This window comes from Myotis nattereri (genome assembly GCF_964212035.1).
Source record: "Myotis nattereri genome assembly, chromosome: 9".
NCBI lineage: Eukaryota > Metazoa > Chordata > Mammalia > Chiroptera > Vespertilionidae > Myotis > Myotis nattereri.
The window spans coordinates 33,552,863-33,570,456 of NC_138084.1; the positions used below are offsets into that span (position 1 = coordinate 33,552,863).

Here is a 17,594-nt window from a genome sequence, read left to right on the forward strand (position 1 = left end):
CCGTCTTGGGCTTGCTGACTTTTGCATACACATTTTTATTTATCACAGCTAGACTAAAAGTGCCTTGGAAGTCAGGATCAGTGCCCTGGGCACATGGTAGGTGCAGGTGGAATACTGATTGCTTGGTTGGTTTCCCAACCACCTTCCACATGAAAAATATAGAGACTTTCTCAACTAGATAAAGGGTCTTTCTCATCTTGATTGCAGACACAATTTTAAACGTGTACTCCATGTTATAGTTAAAAGTGAAATATAATGGCATTCCTGTTAAAATCAGGAAGAAGCATGACTACCACTATTTAATATTCTAGTAGAGGTGATAGGTAAGAAACTAATGCATGAAAAGGAAATAAAAGGTATATTTATTCATTATCTCCCCCAAAGAATGAAAGAGCAAGTCACCAGAACTATCAAGAGAGTTTGGCAATGTGCAGATTCAAAGTCAAGGTACAAGAATCAATAGGTTTCCTGAACACAAGCAATCATAGATTAGAAAGTATAACAGAAAAAAAAGCCCATTCTAAAAAGCAATAAAACCATAAAACACCTATGAGGGAAAAAGCCTCATAAAAATGCACAATCTAAATGAAGAAAAATTACATTACTTTGCCAAAGGACATAAAACACCTGAATAAATAGGGGATATTCAGGTTTCTGACCTGGAAAACATATTGTAGGGATGCTGACTTTTCTCACATTAGACTATTAATTCAGTGAAACACCATTAAAAAATCATGCTGTAAGTTTTGTTGAACACAACAAGCTTATTCTATGATTTACCTGCAATTATGAATCTGCTTGAATGGCCACGAACATTTTGAACCATAAGATTAATGAGCGATAACTTGCTATCAAAACATAAAATAAAATTATGATACTAAATGGTGTGGGTTTCATGCAGGGATACAAAGATCAGCAGAACAGAACAGACTTGTATAAAAATTTATATTAGATAAAGTAGCATGTCAAATAATCAGGGAAAGAACAAACTTTTTGATAAATGGATGTGGGACAACTAACTAGCCACTTTGAGAAAAAACAGGTAGATTTTGATTTCCCATCTGTGCTGATGTCTTGGGCTTGCTTCTCCAGATGCTGTCCCCATCCTTGGGCACCCTGGTCTCTGCCTGAGAGGGGAATCAATATAAACTATATTAATATCAGTGGACTCCATCGTCCTGAGAATTGGAGCCAGGCCAAAGGGGAGGACTGGCAGGAAATCAGAGGAAGGAAGTTGGGATCCCATAACCTCAGGCCAGGTGCTTCCCTTCACCAGAAGTCTCAGCTCCGGAGAGGTAATGGTCTCCTGGGCTCTGGGCTCTGTCCTCTCTTTCCCCACCTCGTGCTTCTCCTGTTCTGGGCGGGGAGAGCTCCTCCCACTGTTTTGTGGTCACACCACGGTAAATAGACCCTTTATTAAACTGACCCTATGGCGCCTCAATTTGAGCTTGCCCTGTGTTTTCTATTGAGGCTTATTTGTAGCATATCAGTCACAAAATTAAATTTCAGGAAGATTAAAGACCTAAATTTATTATAAAATTTATAAAAATATTAAAATGATGGGAATATATGTATAATCTTGGATGTAGGAAGGTTCTTTTTAAAATAGACACAAATCAAAATTCATAAGGGAAAGGATGGCTACATGAGATTAAAATCAAGATTTTAATTTTCTGGATGACTAGATACCCATAAGCAATGTTTTTTAAAAAGGTAGAAAAAATATTTGAAATTTATAGCAAAGCATTATTATCTGGGATATATAAATATCAATTTTACATATAAGTACACTTAAGTATATAAAATTATATATGTAAATATGTTTACATAAAATATTTTTATATAATTATATAAAAAAATACTTTAAAATCAATTTTTAAAAGCTACATCATTAGAAAAATAGGCAAGAATATGAACAGGCCCTTCACAGAAGAGGAAACAGAAATGGAATATATATGAAAAGATTCTTAATATTACTAGTAAGCAGGAAAATGCAAATTAATATAATATACCATTTTTTAAAACTATCAGATGGGTAGATCTTCAAAGATTGATAATACCAAGAGTTATTGAGTCAATATGGAAGCAGGCTCTCTTGTTCATAGTCAGAGAAGATGTTTAAGTTGTCAAACTTTATAGAGGAAAATCTGGCAATGTCTATTAAAATTATAAATGTGTATCCCTTATGATCCCATATCTTGGCATCTACCAGGGATAAAAACGTGCATATTTGCTCAAAGGTGCATGTACAAAGGATGCTCATCATAATATTATTTGCAATAACAAAAAAACTGGAAACAATCTAAATGTCCATCAACTATGGAATAACTAACACATTCCCACTATAGATGGTTTGCAACAGTTTTTAAAAAGAGGTAGAGCTATATTTTCTGACCTGGATATCTCTCCAACACATCTTATTTAGGGAAAAGCCATCCAAATTCAGTATATCACGTAGACCATGAAACCATTTGTGTAAATTTAAATTTCCACAAAAATGAAACTATATTCTTTTATCCTTACTTATCTGCATATAAGCATAAGATAAATCTAAACAATAAATACCAAATTGATATATTTGCTACCATTTGGGTAGGAAACGCTGAGATTCATTAGGGGCAATGTCAGGGTTGTTGTTCTTTTCACTTCTGTATTCTGTATTTCACTATTTTCTGTATTATTTGAAATGTTACAATGTAAATGTACGTACATCTTATCTTAAAAACTATTAATTCTTCAGTGAATAGTTTTAGCTTGTATTAGTTCCTTTAGAAGAAACAAAGAAAAGGAAGAACATGGGGTTTTAGAGTTATGTGGATGTGTGACTTCAAGAAACTTGTCTAGCGCTGGCCAGGTAGCTCAGTTGGTTAGAGTGTCGGCCTGATAAGCCAAGATTGTGGGTTTGATCCCTGGTCAGGGCACATAACAAGAATCAGCCAGTGAATGCGTAAAGAAGTGGAACAACGAATCAATGTTTCCTCTCTCTCTCTCTTTCTCTCTCCCTCCCTCCCTCCCTTCATCTCTCTAAAATCAATAAATAAAAATTAAAAAAAGAAGCTTGTCTAATTCCCTGAAACTTGACTCCTCATTTGTAAAATGGGGGAGTTGTTGTGAAGATTAACTTAGATAAAACCTGTGAGCTGTGCTGCTGTGTTCCTGGTGCAGAGAAAGTATTGGTTGACTTTTGCTCTCTCCTGCATTTGGCCCATGAGAACCTCAAGGGCCAAAAACATACGTCAGTTGCCTATAAATGCCATGCGTATGCAGATAGAAGCTCGGTTACATTTGCTGAAAGAATGAGTGAATGCACAAGCCATATTGCTTAACTGGTAATAAATAAATGTATGTCCACATATGTTCATTGTTAATGGGTAAACGAGAGATGCCTTTCTGGCTTCCACCAGGGAGATCAAATGCTCTGGTTCGTGAGAACAAGAAATCATAGAAAAACAGAGATGTAGGTGAGAGTAAGGTTTTTAGAGTGGGAAGATCTGATGTTTTCCAACTTTCTTCTCCCGAGCCCCAGGCCCTGCAGAGGGATAGGGCCACCATGGGCAGGGGTGTGGGTGCTAGAAAGCCAAACTGAGACCCGTGTTCAGGCTGAGAGAGTGGACACACTAATGGACAATGGGAAGACCATATACGACAATGACAATAGAAATCTGACCCCAACCTTTGCAGCAACTGGCCTGGGAAGCCAAACCACAACCTCTGAAGCTATCAGCCCAGAACGTTTAGGACTTGGTCAATGAATGCCGATTTCTCTAACCTCCCCCCCCCCCCCCCCACTGCCTCCTCTATTTTTAAGTCCTGACCAACCAAAGAAAGCCAAATGCACTCTGCAAACCAATTGCATAAGAGGCCACACTTCTAGCTATCCCCGTTCCTGGTCCCCCATGCCAATAACCTCCGACCAGAACATACCTGCAGTCTTCCCTCCTTTTACTCTAAAGCCTTTCCACTCCTCTGCTGCCTTTGAGTCTCTGCCAAATGCTAGTGATGATGGTCGCTGACTCCCTTGATATACAGCAAGCTCTGAATAAACAGATTCTGCGTGTTTTCGTTTCAGTGGTCTCTTGATTTCCACAAGGTCCTCTCCCACATTTCTACTAGGTACTAGATATATGTTATATATTAAGTTTATATGTAAAATTTCATTTTAAAACTTCTAGTTGCTATTTTTAAAACAAATCTCCAATGTAAATTAACACCAAGAGCTAAAGTTCTACTGCTAATTTTTTTTTTTCAAATCACCAGTGTAATTAATGCCAAGAGCCAAACTTCTCAAGGAATCTGAGGAAGGATGCTCAGCTTGCATTAAACTAAAAAAAGGAACAGATGATGCCCAGAAAGAGCAGCAAAGAGAGGGCTGAGTCTGGACAGGGGACAGAGATTCCTAGAGATCTCTGCAGGGTTTTTTCCATAAGTCAGGCCCAGCTGAGTCCGGAAACTACAAGGATTGGAATGGGGAGGTGAAAGGCTTCCTTAGCAGCCTCTCCTGGGGGCTGGCCTGGAGTTAACCACATTTGTAATTCTGTTGAAATGTCCACATGCCAGAGATGCAGACAAATAAACCAAATACATGAATAAGGCCTTGGGTGGTTTAAAGAAGAGGAAGACGGTTGGGAAGGTCTCAGCCCCTACCTCCATGGGAAAGACTTCTCAGATATTGGAATTGGAGCCTTGGTCATCTAACCATGACTATTGTATATCTGAATTCCTAAAATTCTCACCGTCACTCTATACATTCTGTAAATCTATTTAAAATAAGTCATTCCTAGTTTCCAAAGCTGGTAAATATCAGTGGATGTCTCAGTAGAAAAGGAGCTTTGCATCAAGTAAGTCTGGGGAATGCTGGATGAAACCAAGTTAAACAGATTTCGTTGTAGCAGAATTTTGTAAAACCTTCAATATGATAACATATGCTGTGAATGTGCAAGAAGAAGATACAATATACAGCATTTTTCAAACTTGTTTAAACACAGAAGTTGATTTCTTGCCCGCCTATTTACATCTCCCTGAACACCATTCTATGGCATACAGTTTTGGAGACACCGTTTTGAGATAATGCTACCTCTCAGAGGAAAACTATTAGCTGGTTAACACTTCTGATCATTTATTGTAACTTACCAAAAGGAAAACCAGGGGGTCCCCTAGGAAGTGGCACAAGACGGCAATTTTGATGGGAGAAGGTAAAACATAGGATCATAAAGCAGAGCTGGAGGCTAATGGAGGTTACAGTTGGGTCTCAGGTCAGCCTGGCACAGATTAAGGTTACTAGGTATTAGATTCCAGGTGGAGAAAGTCAAAGATTATCCTCACCTGGTTCGTAATTTTTCTTGACCAGCCATAGTAGCATTATCTCTAGGAAGATAGAGAATGGCCAGGAGAATCACTGTATTAGGTAAAAATCAAGATTTTGTCAAATGATTCTTTTATAGCACTTTACCAATGATGGCCTCCAGTCCCATTTTTGAGTGGAGATAACTGAGGGCAGAGAAATGATGCAACCTGCCCGGTGGCCCAGCAAAGCCACTTTTCTTTCTGCAACCACACCATGAAGCCTTTGGTGGACTGCAGGGGAGGGGAGTGAAGTGTGAGGAGAATCCCACGCTCACTTACTTTAGAATGACACAGCCCGTTCCTGCCGGCGGTGCTACCCAGAACACCTGGATCCGTGTCCTCCTCCGTGGGGTGCTTTCCGTGACCGCAACAGGGCAGTTACTCATAAACTGTGTTTCTTCTTCATCTATGATCTATGGAAAACCAGCGGAAAATAAACACTTTAAAATGTGCTTCGTTTCGGGAAGGCTCTTATGTCTCTGAGTTGACACTTCCTTCATTTTATTTTTAAAGCTGTCATTTTGTGTTAGCAGCTCTCGATCCCCAGACAGACACCAGAGTAGTACCTGGCGTAGAGTCCCAGTCACTGCTTGTTGACTTAACAAGAGGGCAAGGATTGGGCATATGTCCTATGCTCTCCAGGACTGGGATCTTGGGCCAGCACTTTGAGGATCAGGAAACTAAGGGATGATCTTGCTCATTTCACTAAGATAAGCCGTGTCCCACTTCAGGGAAGGGAGAGGAGGACGGGAAAGAGAAAATTCAAAGCAAACACTCTATAGGGCTAGTTGTAACGCAGCAACGATTTTATAACTTGAAATGAAAGTGTTATAAGAAAACACCCCTTTGGAGAAGTATCACAAATTACATGAAGTTCCCCAGCTTCACGGCACTGTTTTCCTGTGGTCTCTACTTTGTTTCTTTTAAAAAAATGATTTTAGAGAGAAAGGTAGGGGGAAGGGAGAGAAAGAGAAACTGGTGTGAGAGAGAAACATCAATCAGCTGCCTCCTGTAAGAGCCCTGACCAAGGTTCAAACCTGCCAATTTTTGGTGTATGGGAGGACACTCCAACCGACGGAGCCACCAAGCCAGGGCTCTCTACCTTCTGAACTTGTACATGAGATTAGTATTGTCCCAAGTTAACCATCAAGGTTTCCAATGGCACTGCAAAAAAGCTGGTAGCCATTCCCATTCCCCAAGGCTGCTTTCAGCATTTCTCCTGCTTGCTTCTGGGTCTGCTGCCAGTACTTGCCTATTCTTTTTAGTAGAGCCATAGACTATGGATCTTTTGGGGAATCATCTAGATCCAATTGGTCTTAAGTGCCAACTCCAGTTGACTGGTATGTCATGAGGAGTGTTAATAACATTAATGGATGACATTTATTGAGTGTTGAGTACGCGCCAGGCACTAAACTAAGTGCTTATCTGAATTACTCATTTAATCTTTAAATATAATCTAATAAAACTATTAAACCCATATTGTACTTGTTTCACATTTTTTTTTAAAAAAAAAATCCATCTCAATACCAGATATCAAGCTGTATTACAAAGCCACTGTTCTCAAAACTGCCTGGTACTGGCACAAGAACAGACATATAGATCAATGGAATAGAATAGAGAGCCCAGAAATTGGCCCGAAACAATATGCTCAATTAATATTTGACAAAGGAGGCAAGAACATACAATGGAGCCAGGATAGTCTCTTCAATAAATGGTGTTGAGAAAATTGGACAGATATATGCAAGAAAATGAAACTAGACCACCAACTTACACCATACACAAAAATAAACTCAAAATGGATAAAGGACTTAAATGTACGACAGGAAACCATAAAAATTCTAGAAGAATCCAAAGGCAACAAAATCTCAGACATATGCCGAAGCAATTTCTTCACTGATACAGCTCCTAGGGCACTTGAAACTAAAGAGAAAATGAACAAATGGGACTACTTCAAAATAAAAAGCTTCTGCACAGCAAAAGAAACCATCAACAAAACAACGAGAAAACCCACTGTGTGGGAAAACATATTTGCCAATGTCATATCTGATAAGGGCCTAATCTCCAAAATTTATAGGGAACTCATACAACTTAACAAAAGGAAGATAAACAATCCAATCAAAAAATGGGCAAAGGACCTAAATAGACACCTTTCAAAAGAGGACATTCAGAAAGCCAAGAGACATATGAAAACATGCTCAAAGTCACTAATCATCCGAGAGATGCAAATCAAAACAACAATGAGGTACCATCTCACACCTGTCAGACTGGCTATCATCAACAAATCAACAAACGACAAGTGTTGGAGAGGATGTGGAGAAAAAGGAACACTTGTGCACTGCTGGTGGGAATGCAGACTGGTACAGCCACTATGGAAGACAGTATGGAGTTTCCTCAAAAAACTACAAATGGAACTCCCATTTGACCCTGTGATCCCACTTCTAGGAATATATCCCAGGAAACCAGAAACACCAATCAGAAAGGATATATGCACCCATATGTTCATAGCAGCACAATTCACCATAGCTAAGATCTGGAAACAGCCTAAGTGCCCATCAGCAGATGAATGGATTAGAAAACTGTGGTACATCTACACGATGGAATACTGTGCTGCTATAAAAAGGAAGGAACTCTTGCCATTTGCAACGGCATGGATGGAACTGGAGAGCATTATGCTAAGTGAAATAAGCCAGTCAATGAAGGAAAAATACCACATGATCTCACTCATTCATGGATAATAGAGACCATTATAAACTTTTGAACAGTAATAGATACAGAGGCAAAGCTGCCTCGAACAGATTGTCAAAATGCAGCGGGAGGGCCGGGGAGAGTTGTGGGGCAGGAGGGAGGGGTATAAGAGAGCAACCGAAGGACTTGTATGCATGCATGTATGCATAACCAATGGACATGGGACGCTGGGGGGTGGGGGAGGCCAGGGGATAGTCAAGGGCGGGGAAAAAAAAGACACATATGTAATACCCTTTGTAATACTTTAAGCAATAAAAAAAAATCCTTTTCCTTTTAGCACAACAGGTAAAAAAAAAAAAAAAAAAAAAGAAAGGCACTCAAACCCCTTAATTCATCATCTATTTTCTTCACTGGACAAAGCCAAGGCAGTTGTCTATTACATTTGTTTATCTCTGTATTCTTTACCCTGTTTCCATTTCCCTCCTCTATTTAACATTTACTCCTAAATATTTAATATATGTCCTTGTGTGTGTGTGTGTTACTTACTTGAAGTTACATAGAATTGTTTTGTATTTTAAGGGTGTTTTTTTTTTTCACTTAACTTTATGCTTTTGGGATATGTCTGTGTTACTATATTTGAATGTAATTCATTGATTCTGTTGCCTAGTATGCCGTTACATGCATAGACCACATTTTATCTATCCACTCTCCCACGGAGGAGCACTCAGCTGACTTCCAGCTCTTTGCCTCCAGAAACATCGCTGCAGTGGGTCCTCATGCTGCTCTACTTGTGGACGCACGAGGGAGTGTCTCAGCAATATAAACCATGTAGTGGGATTACTGGTCTGTTGGGTTGTGGGTATAATATTAATTTCACTATGTACTGTCAGATTGTTCTGCAGAATGACTATGCCTACTTTTCTTCTATTAGCTATGCATTAGTGTTCCCATTTCCCCACATCCTTACCAGTATTGTGATTGTTGGACTTTGTAATAATTTCCAATTTAATAGATGTAAATTAGTATCTTGATTTAAGACTAGCACATTTGAGCATCTCTTCACAAATTTATCGGGGTTCTGTGAAGTGTCTATTTAAAATCGCTGTCAGTAGATTTTCCTATCTTTTTTTTTTTTTGCTGATTTGTAGGACTTTCTAGATACGAATCCTTCATCATTTACAAATATCTTTCTGTCACTCAGAGGTTCATCTTATCTTTAAATTCTTCATTTAACAGAACTCAATTAATTTTAATCTAGCCAAATGCATCAATTTCTCTCCCAGGGCTTGTACCTTTTTGGTTTTGTCTAAAAATTGAGATCACAAAGATATTGTCCAATATTTTCTTACATTAAGTTTATAATTTTACCTTTCACATTTAAGTCTTCAATCTATTTGGAATTTACATTTTTAATATGATGGAGTAGGGATCCAACTCCATTTCTCCATACTGTGAGCTACTTTAAAAAATTTCATAAACTTTTTGAAGGGCAGTTTTTTAAAAATATATTTTACTGATTTTTTACAGAGAGAAATGGAGAGGGATAGAGAGTTAGAAACATTGGTGAGAGAGAAACATCGATCAGCTGCCTCCTGCACACTCCCCACTGGGTATGCGCCCGCAACCAAGGTACATGCCCCTGACCGGAATCGAACCCGGGACCCTTGAGTCCGCAGGCCAATGCTCTATCCACTGGGCCAAACCGGTTAGGGCTGAAGAGCAGTTTTAAATTTACTGCAAATTTGAGCAGAAATTACAAGAATTTCTGGATACTTCCTGTGCCACACACACACACAACTTCCTCCATTTTCAACATGTAGCAGCAGAGTGGTACATTTGTTACATTAGATGAACCTACATTGACACATCATTACCATTCAAAGTCCATAGTTTATATTAGGGTTCACTCTTGGTGTTGTACATTCTAATGGTTTTGAGAAATGTATAATGACATGTATCTACTAAAGGCATTGTTCACTGTAGTATTGTACTGAATAGTTTCATTTCTTCTGTGCTCTACCTATTCATCCCCCAACCCTCCAAAAAAACTTGGCAACCATCAATCTTTTAATATAATCTCTTATTAATTCCAGGAGTTTTTGTCTTTTTTTTTTTTTTTCAGATTTCTCTACATATTATCATGTCACTTATGAACAAAGACTTTTATTTCTTCCTTCTCAATCTAGATACCTTTTGTTTCCTTCTCTTGTTTTAGTGGATTATCTAGGACTTCCAGTAACATGTTGAAAAGTAGTGGTGAGAGGGGATCTTAACAGGAAAGGTTCAAGTTTCTTACCAGTAAATATGAGATTAGCTATAGGTTATTTTTTGTAGATGCTCTTTATCAACATCTTTATTGAGGACATCCCTCTCTATTCCTAGTTTGCTGAGTTTTTAATATGAATATATATTGGGTTTTGTCAAATGCTTTTTCTTTATCTATTAATATGATCATGTGATTTTTCCTCTTTATCCTGATCATGTGATAGATCACATTTATTGTTTTTAGAAGTTGAAACAACTCTGCATACTGGGATAAACCCCACTTGGTTGGGTGTACAATTCTTCTTATATACTGTTGGATTCAGTTAGCTAATATTTTCTTGAGAATTTTTGCATCTACGTTCATGAGAGATACGGATCTTAGTCTTATTGCAGTGTCTTTTAGTTTTAATTATTGTGTGATGCTGGCTTCATAAAACGAGTCGGGAAGTAGAGACTAGGTATAATTTCTTCCTTAAATGTTTGATGGAATTCACTAGTGAACCCATCTGGGCCTGGTGCTGTATTGTAAGGTTATTAATTATTGATTTAATTTCTTTATTATAAATAGGCCTATTCAGATTGTTTATTTCTTCTTGTGTGAATTTTGGCAGATTGTGTCTTTCAAGGAATTAGACAATTTCATCTAGGTTATCAAATGTGTGGGCATAGAGTTATTCAGAATATTCCTTTGTTATTTTTTTAATGGACATAAAATTTGTAGTAATGTCCTTTCTTTCATTTTTGATACTAATAATATGTGTTCTCTCTCTTTTTTTCTTAGTTAGCCTGACAAGAGGCTTATGGGTTTTATTTATCTTTTCAAAGAGCCAGCTTTTGGTCTTGTTGATTTTCTCTATTAATATCCTAGTTTTAATTTCATTGACTTCTACTCTAATTTTTATTATTTACTTTCTTCTGCTTACAATGAATGTAATTTGATTTTCTTTTTCTTATTTCCTAAGGTGGAACCTTAACTTATAAACGTTAGATCTTTATTCTATCCTGATATGTACATTCAATGGTATAAATTTTCCTCTAAGAATTGCTTTTGCTGCATCCCATAAATTTTGATAAGCTGTATTTTCATTTTCATTTAGTTCAATAGATTTTAAAATTTAGCTTGAGGTTTCTTCATTCACCTGTGTGTTAGTTAGAAGCATGTTGCTTAATTTCCAAGTATTTGAAGATTTCTGTTATTGATTTCTAGTTTAATATCATGGTGGTCTGAGAGCAGTCATTGCATGCTTCCCATTCTTTTAAACTTAAGGTGTGTTTTATGGACCAGAATGTGGTCTATGTTGGTGAATGTTCCATATAAGCAGCAGTTCTCAACCTGTGGGTCGCACCCATCGGAAAACACATATAGCTTATCAGATATTTACATTATGATTCATAACAGTAGCAACATTACAGTTATGAAGTAGCAACGAAAATAACTTTATGGTTGGGGGTCACCACAACATGAGGAACTGTATTAAAGGGTCCCGGCATTAGGAAGGTTGAGAACCACTGCTTTAGAAGAATGTGTAATCTATTATTGTTGGATGAAGTAGTCTATATACGTCAATCATATCCAGTTGATTGATGGTATGGTTGAGTTCAAGTATATCCTTATGGATATTCTGCCAGCTGAATCTGTCCATTTCTGATAGGGGTGTTGAAGTCTCCAACTATAATAGTGGATTCATTTATTTCTCCTTGCATTTCTACCAGTTTGCACTTCACATTTTTTGATACTGGTTGTTAGGCACCTACATATTAAGGATTGTTATGTCTTCTTCAAGTATTGAGCCCCCTTATCATTCTGTAATTCTCTTTTTATCCCTAGTAAATGTCCTTGCTCTGAAGTGTGCTGTCTGAAATTAATATAGCTATTCCTGTTTTCTTTTTATTAGTGTTAGCATAGTATATCTTTCTTCATCATTCTACTTTTAATCTATATGTCTTTTTATTTATTTATTCCTCATCCAAGGATATTTTTCCCATCGATTTCTAGAGAGAGTGGGAGGGAGGAGGGGGAGAAAGAGAGAAACACCGATGTGAACGAGACATATAGATTGGTTGCCTCCCACATGAACCCCTGCTGTGGCTGGGGAACCTGCAACTGAGGTACATGTCTTTGACTGGGAATCAAACCCGTGACCTTTCAGTCCTCAAACTGACACTCTAATCACCAATCCAAAATGGCCAGGGCACATGTCTTTATATTTAAAGTGAGTTTCTTGTAAACAACACACAGTTGGGTTTTGTTTTTTTATTCACTCTGGAAAATCTCTTTTAATTGGTGTATTTAGACCATTGACATTTGAGGTAATTATTGATAATAGTTGGATTAATATTCGCCATATTTGTTATTATTTTCTACTTGTTGCCCTGGTTCTTTGTTCCTATTTTTGTCTCCCACACATTATCAGCCGTCTGTGGTTTTAACTGAGCATTTTATATGACTCTTTTTCTCTCTTTACTAACCATATCGGTCATACTTTTTCTTTTGCTTTTTTTAGTTGTTGTCCTAGAATTTGCTGTATAGCATAAATTTTCAACCAACCCAAGTTACTTTCAAATGATACTATATTGCTTCACAGATAGTGCAAACCCCTTATAATATAATCTTAATTTCTCTATCATGTCCATTGCATCATCATTTATTTCACTTATACATAAGCATATATAAGCATATTTATAGCTATAAGTATATGAAACTGAATATATTGTTGTAGTTTTGAAAAAAACTGTTATCTGTTTGATCAATTAAGAATAAGAAAAAAATAAAACTTCATTAAGAATAAGAAAAAAATAAAACTTCATTTTACCTTCACTTATTCCTTCTTTGATAATCTTCCTTTCTTTGTGAAGATCCGAGTTTCTGACCTATATAATTTTCCTTCTCACTAAAGAACTTTTTAAACATTTCTTGCAAGGCAGGTCTACTGGTGGCAGATTCCCTCAATTTTTCTTTGGCTGAAAAAGCCTTTATTTCTTCTTCACTTTTGAAGAATAATTTTGCAGGATCCAGAATTCTAAGTTAGTGGTTCTTTTTTTCTCAACACTTTAAATGTTCCACTCAACTCTTTTTTGTGTGCATAGTTTCTGAAGAAAAGTTTGATATCATTCTTATCTTTGTTCCTTTACAGGTAAGGTGTTTTATTCCCCCTCTGGCTTCTTTTAGGATTTTTTCTTATCTCTGATTTTCTGTAGAATAAAAATGATATACCTAGATGTAATGTTTGTGACACGTCTCTTTCTTGATGTTCTCTGAGCTTCCTGGATCTGTGGTTTGTTGTCTGATATTAAGTTGAGGAAATTCTCAGTTGTTACTGTTTCAAATATTTCTTCCGTTCTACTCTCTTTCTTCTCCTGGTATTCATATTACGTGTATGTTATACCTTTTGTAGCTGTCCCACAATCCTTGGATATTCTGTTCTGTGTGTTTGATTTTCAGTCTTTGTTCTCTTTGCTTTACAGTTTTCAAGGTATCTGTTGATATATCTTCAAGCCCAGAGATTCCTCAGCTGTGTCCAGTCTGCTAATAAGTCCATCAAAGGCATTCTTCATTTCTGTTCCAAGGTCTTTTATCTCTAGCATTTCTTTTTGTTGTTGTTTTCCCCCCCTTAGGGTTTCCATCTCTGTGCTTACATCACCCATCTGTTCTTGCATGCTGTCTACTTAATCCACCCGTGCCCTTGGCCTATGAATCACGGCTGTTTTAAATTCCTAGTCAGATAACTCCAACACCCCTGCTATGTCTGGTGCTGATACTTTCTCTGTCTCTTCAAACTGTGTTTTTTTTGTTGTTGTTTGTTTTTTGGGTTTTTTTTGCCTTGGGGTAGACCTTTCAGTTGTTTGTTGAAAGCTGGACATGATGTACGGGGTAAAGGAACTGAGATAAATAGACCTTTGGTGTTGTGGTGGTGAGGTGTGTGTGAGGGGTGAGGGAAGCCTTCTGTGGTCCTGTTTTTAGGTCTCGGTCTTTTGGTGACTTGAGCTCCTGCACTGTGAACGTGACAGGTGCTTCTCAGTTTCCCCTACTCCTTAGATGAGACAGGGTGGCTGGAGGGCTGGGGCTGTGTGTTCCCTCCCCGCCCCTCCCAAAGGTTAGGCCCTGATAAAACAGTTAGTCCTTATACATAAGCATGCATAAGCATATTTATAGCTATAAGTATATGAAACTGAATACATTGCTATTGTTTTTAACAAACTGCTATCTGATCGATCAATTAAGGGCAGGCCTTATTGAGAACAGAATGCTCTGGCATATTAAAAATTATTCGTTTTCTCTTCCCCCTGCCAGAAGTGCAAGGGAATTTTTCTCTGATATTCACCGTGAGGACAGATGTGATGGAGCTCCTGGAGGTAAAACTCACAGAAGTTTTGTTCCCCTCCCCGAATTCACCAGCTGGGTGCCCCTAGAGATTTTAGCTCTCAGAATTGTCCACGCTGAGGAGCCTTTAGCAATCTACCAATTACAGTTTAGGTTTCCTGCCCTGATCTGTGGAGGTTTCTGGTCTGATAAGTTGTGATTCTCTGTACCTTCCTATCTGTCTCTCCCTCTGATAGATGTTAAAAGAGTTGATTTTTCCATTCTGATTGGCTTTATACTTGTTAAGATGGAGGGACAACTTCCAAGCTCCTTTCACTTGGGATGGGGCCCCAGAAGAGCCCAAACTGTGAGCTGCTTTTAATACTAGTTTCAACCCATCTTTCCCCCACTTTTTTGTGATGCCACCTCTCTCTTATATAGACTGATGATGCGATTTGTTGTCAAACAAGGATGGAAAGGGCTGTTATTAATAATTGTTCTGGGACAACAGGCAAAACTGAGACTTTCCCAGGCAAATGGGACACATGTTCAATGTAATCGTGTACCAGGTTCCTAAACACTCATGTTGTTTCTGGCAGTGTAATATATTTTAGTATCTGGAAGGGCAAGTCCCTCTTCCTTGTTCTTCTTTATCAACATTGTGTTATCTGTTTGTGGCTCTTTATTTTTAGAAGCTCCCTTACCTCTCTGTCATTTTATCTTCCTGATGTGACAAAATCCCAATCCTAGATGACCTTCTCACACTTGTGCAGCACAGGGCTGCTGGACAAAGGCCGTGGTAAGGTCAATTATCTCCTACATTAATTGACTCCTAGCCTCAAGCCTGCCCTGCCACTTTCCCACTCTTGACAACAATGATTTCAAATCTTCCCAAACCTCTTATTGTATTACTTTGCCTCTTACTTTACAGGAAACAAACAAACAAAACCAAAGGTTATCAGACATAAAGTCCCTCATTTTCCCATCTGCATCCACCATGACCTTCTTTATTCCTGTTATAACAGAGGAGTCATACTTTCTTTACATCTCTGCTTTGGTCCCATCCCTTCTTCCTGACTCTAGCAATTACTCCCTTTCTCCCCTCCAGATTCAACTTTTGCCCCAACTAAATCATTCCCATTAGTCTTTTAAGCACCTTTGAGCCTCTCCACTTAAAAATTAAGAGACACTCAGTTAACTGTAGGCAGCGCCTGGGAAGGCACATGAGCTGATTGTCGGCTGAGTCCAGTGGCAGCAGCAGAGCCACATCCTGGAAACATACTGTGACAGAGGCAGGTATGCTGTCAGCCTGACCCTTAGCTCAGGTGCCAGGGAGTGGGCTTCATTATCTAAGTTCAGCCAGGCACAAGGAACAGACACAATTATCCGGGCTCAGCCAGGAGTGACAATTACAAAGAAGCCACAAGAATGAAGAATTACAGCTTGATCTTTAACCATGATTTCACATAATTTCCTTTGTCTTAAACTCTAGTAAAACTTCCTGGAATCATGCTGTATATATTAAACGCACTGCACCAGCTCTGGGTCACTGTCTCTCCATCAGAGGGCAGCGTCCCATCTGGCCCCAGCTTTCTCTACTGTCTCTGTGTCTGTCTCTTTTTTTCCTTTTCTCAATCCCCAGCCGCCCCTACTCAGGACTCATCCACTCTCTAGCAGTGATGGTTGAGGTAAAGAGAGAAAACTTATAGTTAACCCTCATCCCCTTCTGATTATGGTGTTATCTCTCTTCTCTCCATCATAATGAAATTACTTGAAAGAGTTGGCTATATTTACTGTCTTCACGTCACCTCCCACTCATTTTCAATCCAATCCCAAGGTTTGCAGATACATCATACTATCCAAACAGCTCTAGCTAAGGTGATCCCTGGCTTTTTAAAAATATATATATATTTTTTATTGATTTCTGAGAGAGGAAGTCAGAGGGAGAGAGAGATAGAAACATCAATGATGAGAATCATTGATAATCATTGATTGGCCGCCTCCTGCATGCCCCCTACTGGGGAACAAGCCCAGGCAAGTGCCCCAACCAGGAATTGAACCACAACCTCCTGGCCCATACATAGATTTGACACTCAACCACTGAGCCACACTGGCTGGGAGCTGACCCCTGGCTTTTGCAATGCTTAACCCAATAGGTACTATGTAATCCTTGTTCTTGAAACATTCTTCTCCCTTGGGTTCTGTGCCATGGCTCCTTGCTGCTCTTCTCCCCACTTCAACTTTCTTGTCCACTCTTTCCCCACTTTCTTTGGTTGCTCATCCTACTCTACTGGCTTTTAAATTGGAAATTTCTCAAGTCTCAGTCCTGAACCCTCTCTTGTTCTGACTTTATTCTTTCTCTGTAGGTGATCTCATTCAGCTCATGCTTTAATTACTACCTCTGTGTAGATAATTCACAAACTTGTATTTCTAGTCTTGGCTGCCTCTCTGAGCTCCAGGCATGTATCTCCAACTTTCTATATTCTACTTGCATTTCCTCTTGGATCAAAACACCTCAAATCCACCTTGTCAACAACTAACTTAACAATCTTCCCTCTAACCTGGTCCTATTCCCATTGTACAAGTCAGAAATGTTGGACATCATCCTTGGCTCATCCTTCTACATCCAAATGCTTCCATTTTACCTTCCAAATAGCTCTTGAATTTCTACTACTATCCCTACTACAACCCTTGGTGAAGCTACATCATTTAAAATCTCAAACAACACAAAATTATCCTAACTAGTCTCTGCACATCCTCTCTTGCCTTTCTTCAGTTTGTTCTCTACATTGCAAGCCAGAGCAATTTTTAAAAACGCAAATATAACTAGAATATGTCCCTTTTTAGAACTATTCCACAGCTTTTTCTTGTTTCCAGAATCAAGACCGAATCCTTACCAGAGCTGAGTCCCCGCCTTCCTGCCTCTGTAGCCTCATTGTGCCATCTCCCTCCTTGCTTTCTGCTCTTGGCCACACTGGTCTTGCTTTCTTCTGAAGCTTAG

The 17,594-nt window shown here is 38.6% G+C and overlaps 1 protein-coding gene across 3 annotated transcripts in view; it reads right to left on the bottom strand.

Annotated features, from left to right (window-relative positions):
• The window catches only part of SPON1 (spondin 1), a 255,424-nt gene that overhangs the window by 182,382 nt on the left and 55,448 nt on the right, over positions 1-17,594 (bottom strand). For all 3 annotated transcript variants that reach the window (XM_081098877.1, XM_081098876.1, XM_081098875.1), the window contains exon 3: positions 5,623-5,756. In XM_081098877.1, coding sequence (XP_080955003.1) covers positions 5,623-5,756 — 134 coding nt within the window. The remainder of the gene's footprint in view (positions 1-5,622; positions 5,757-17,594) is intronic.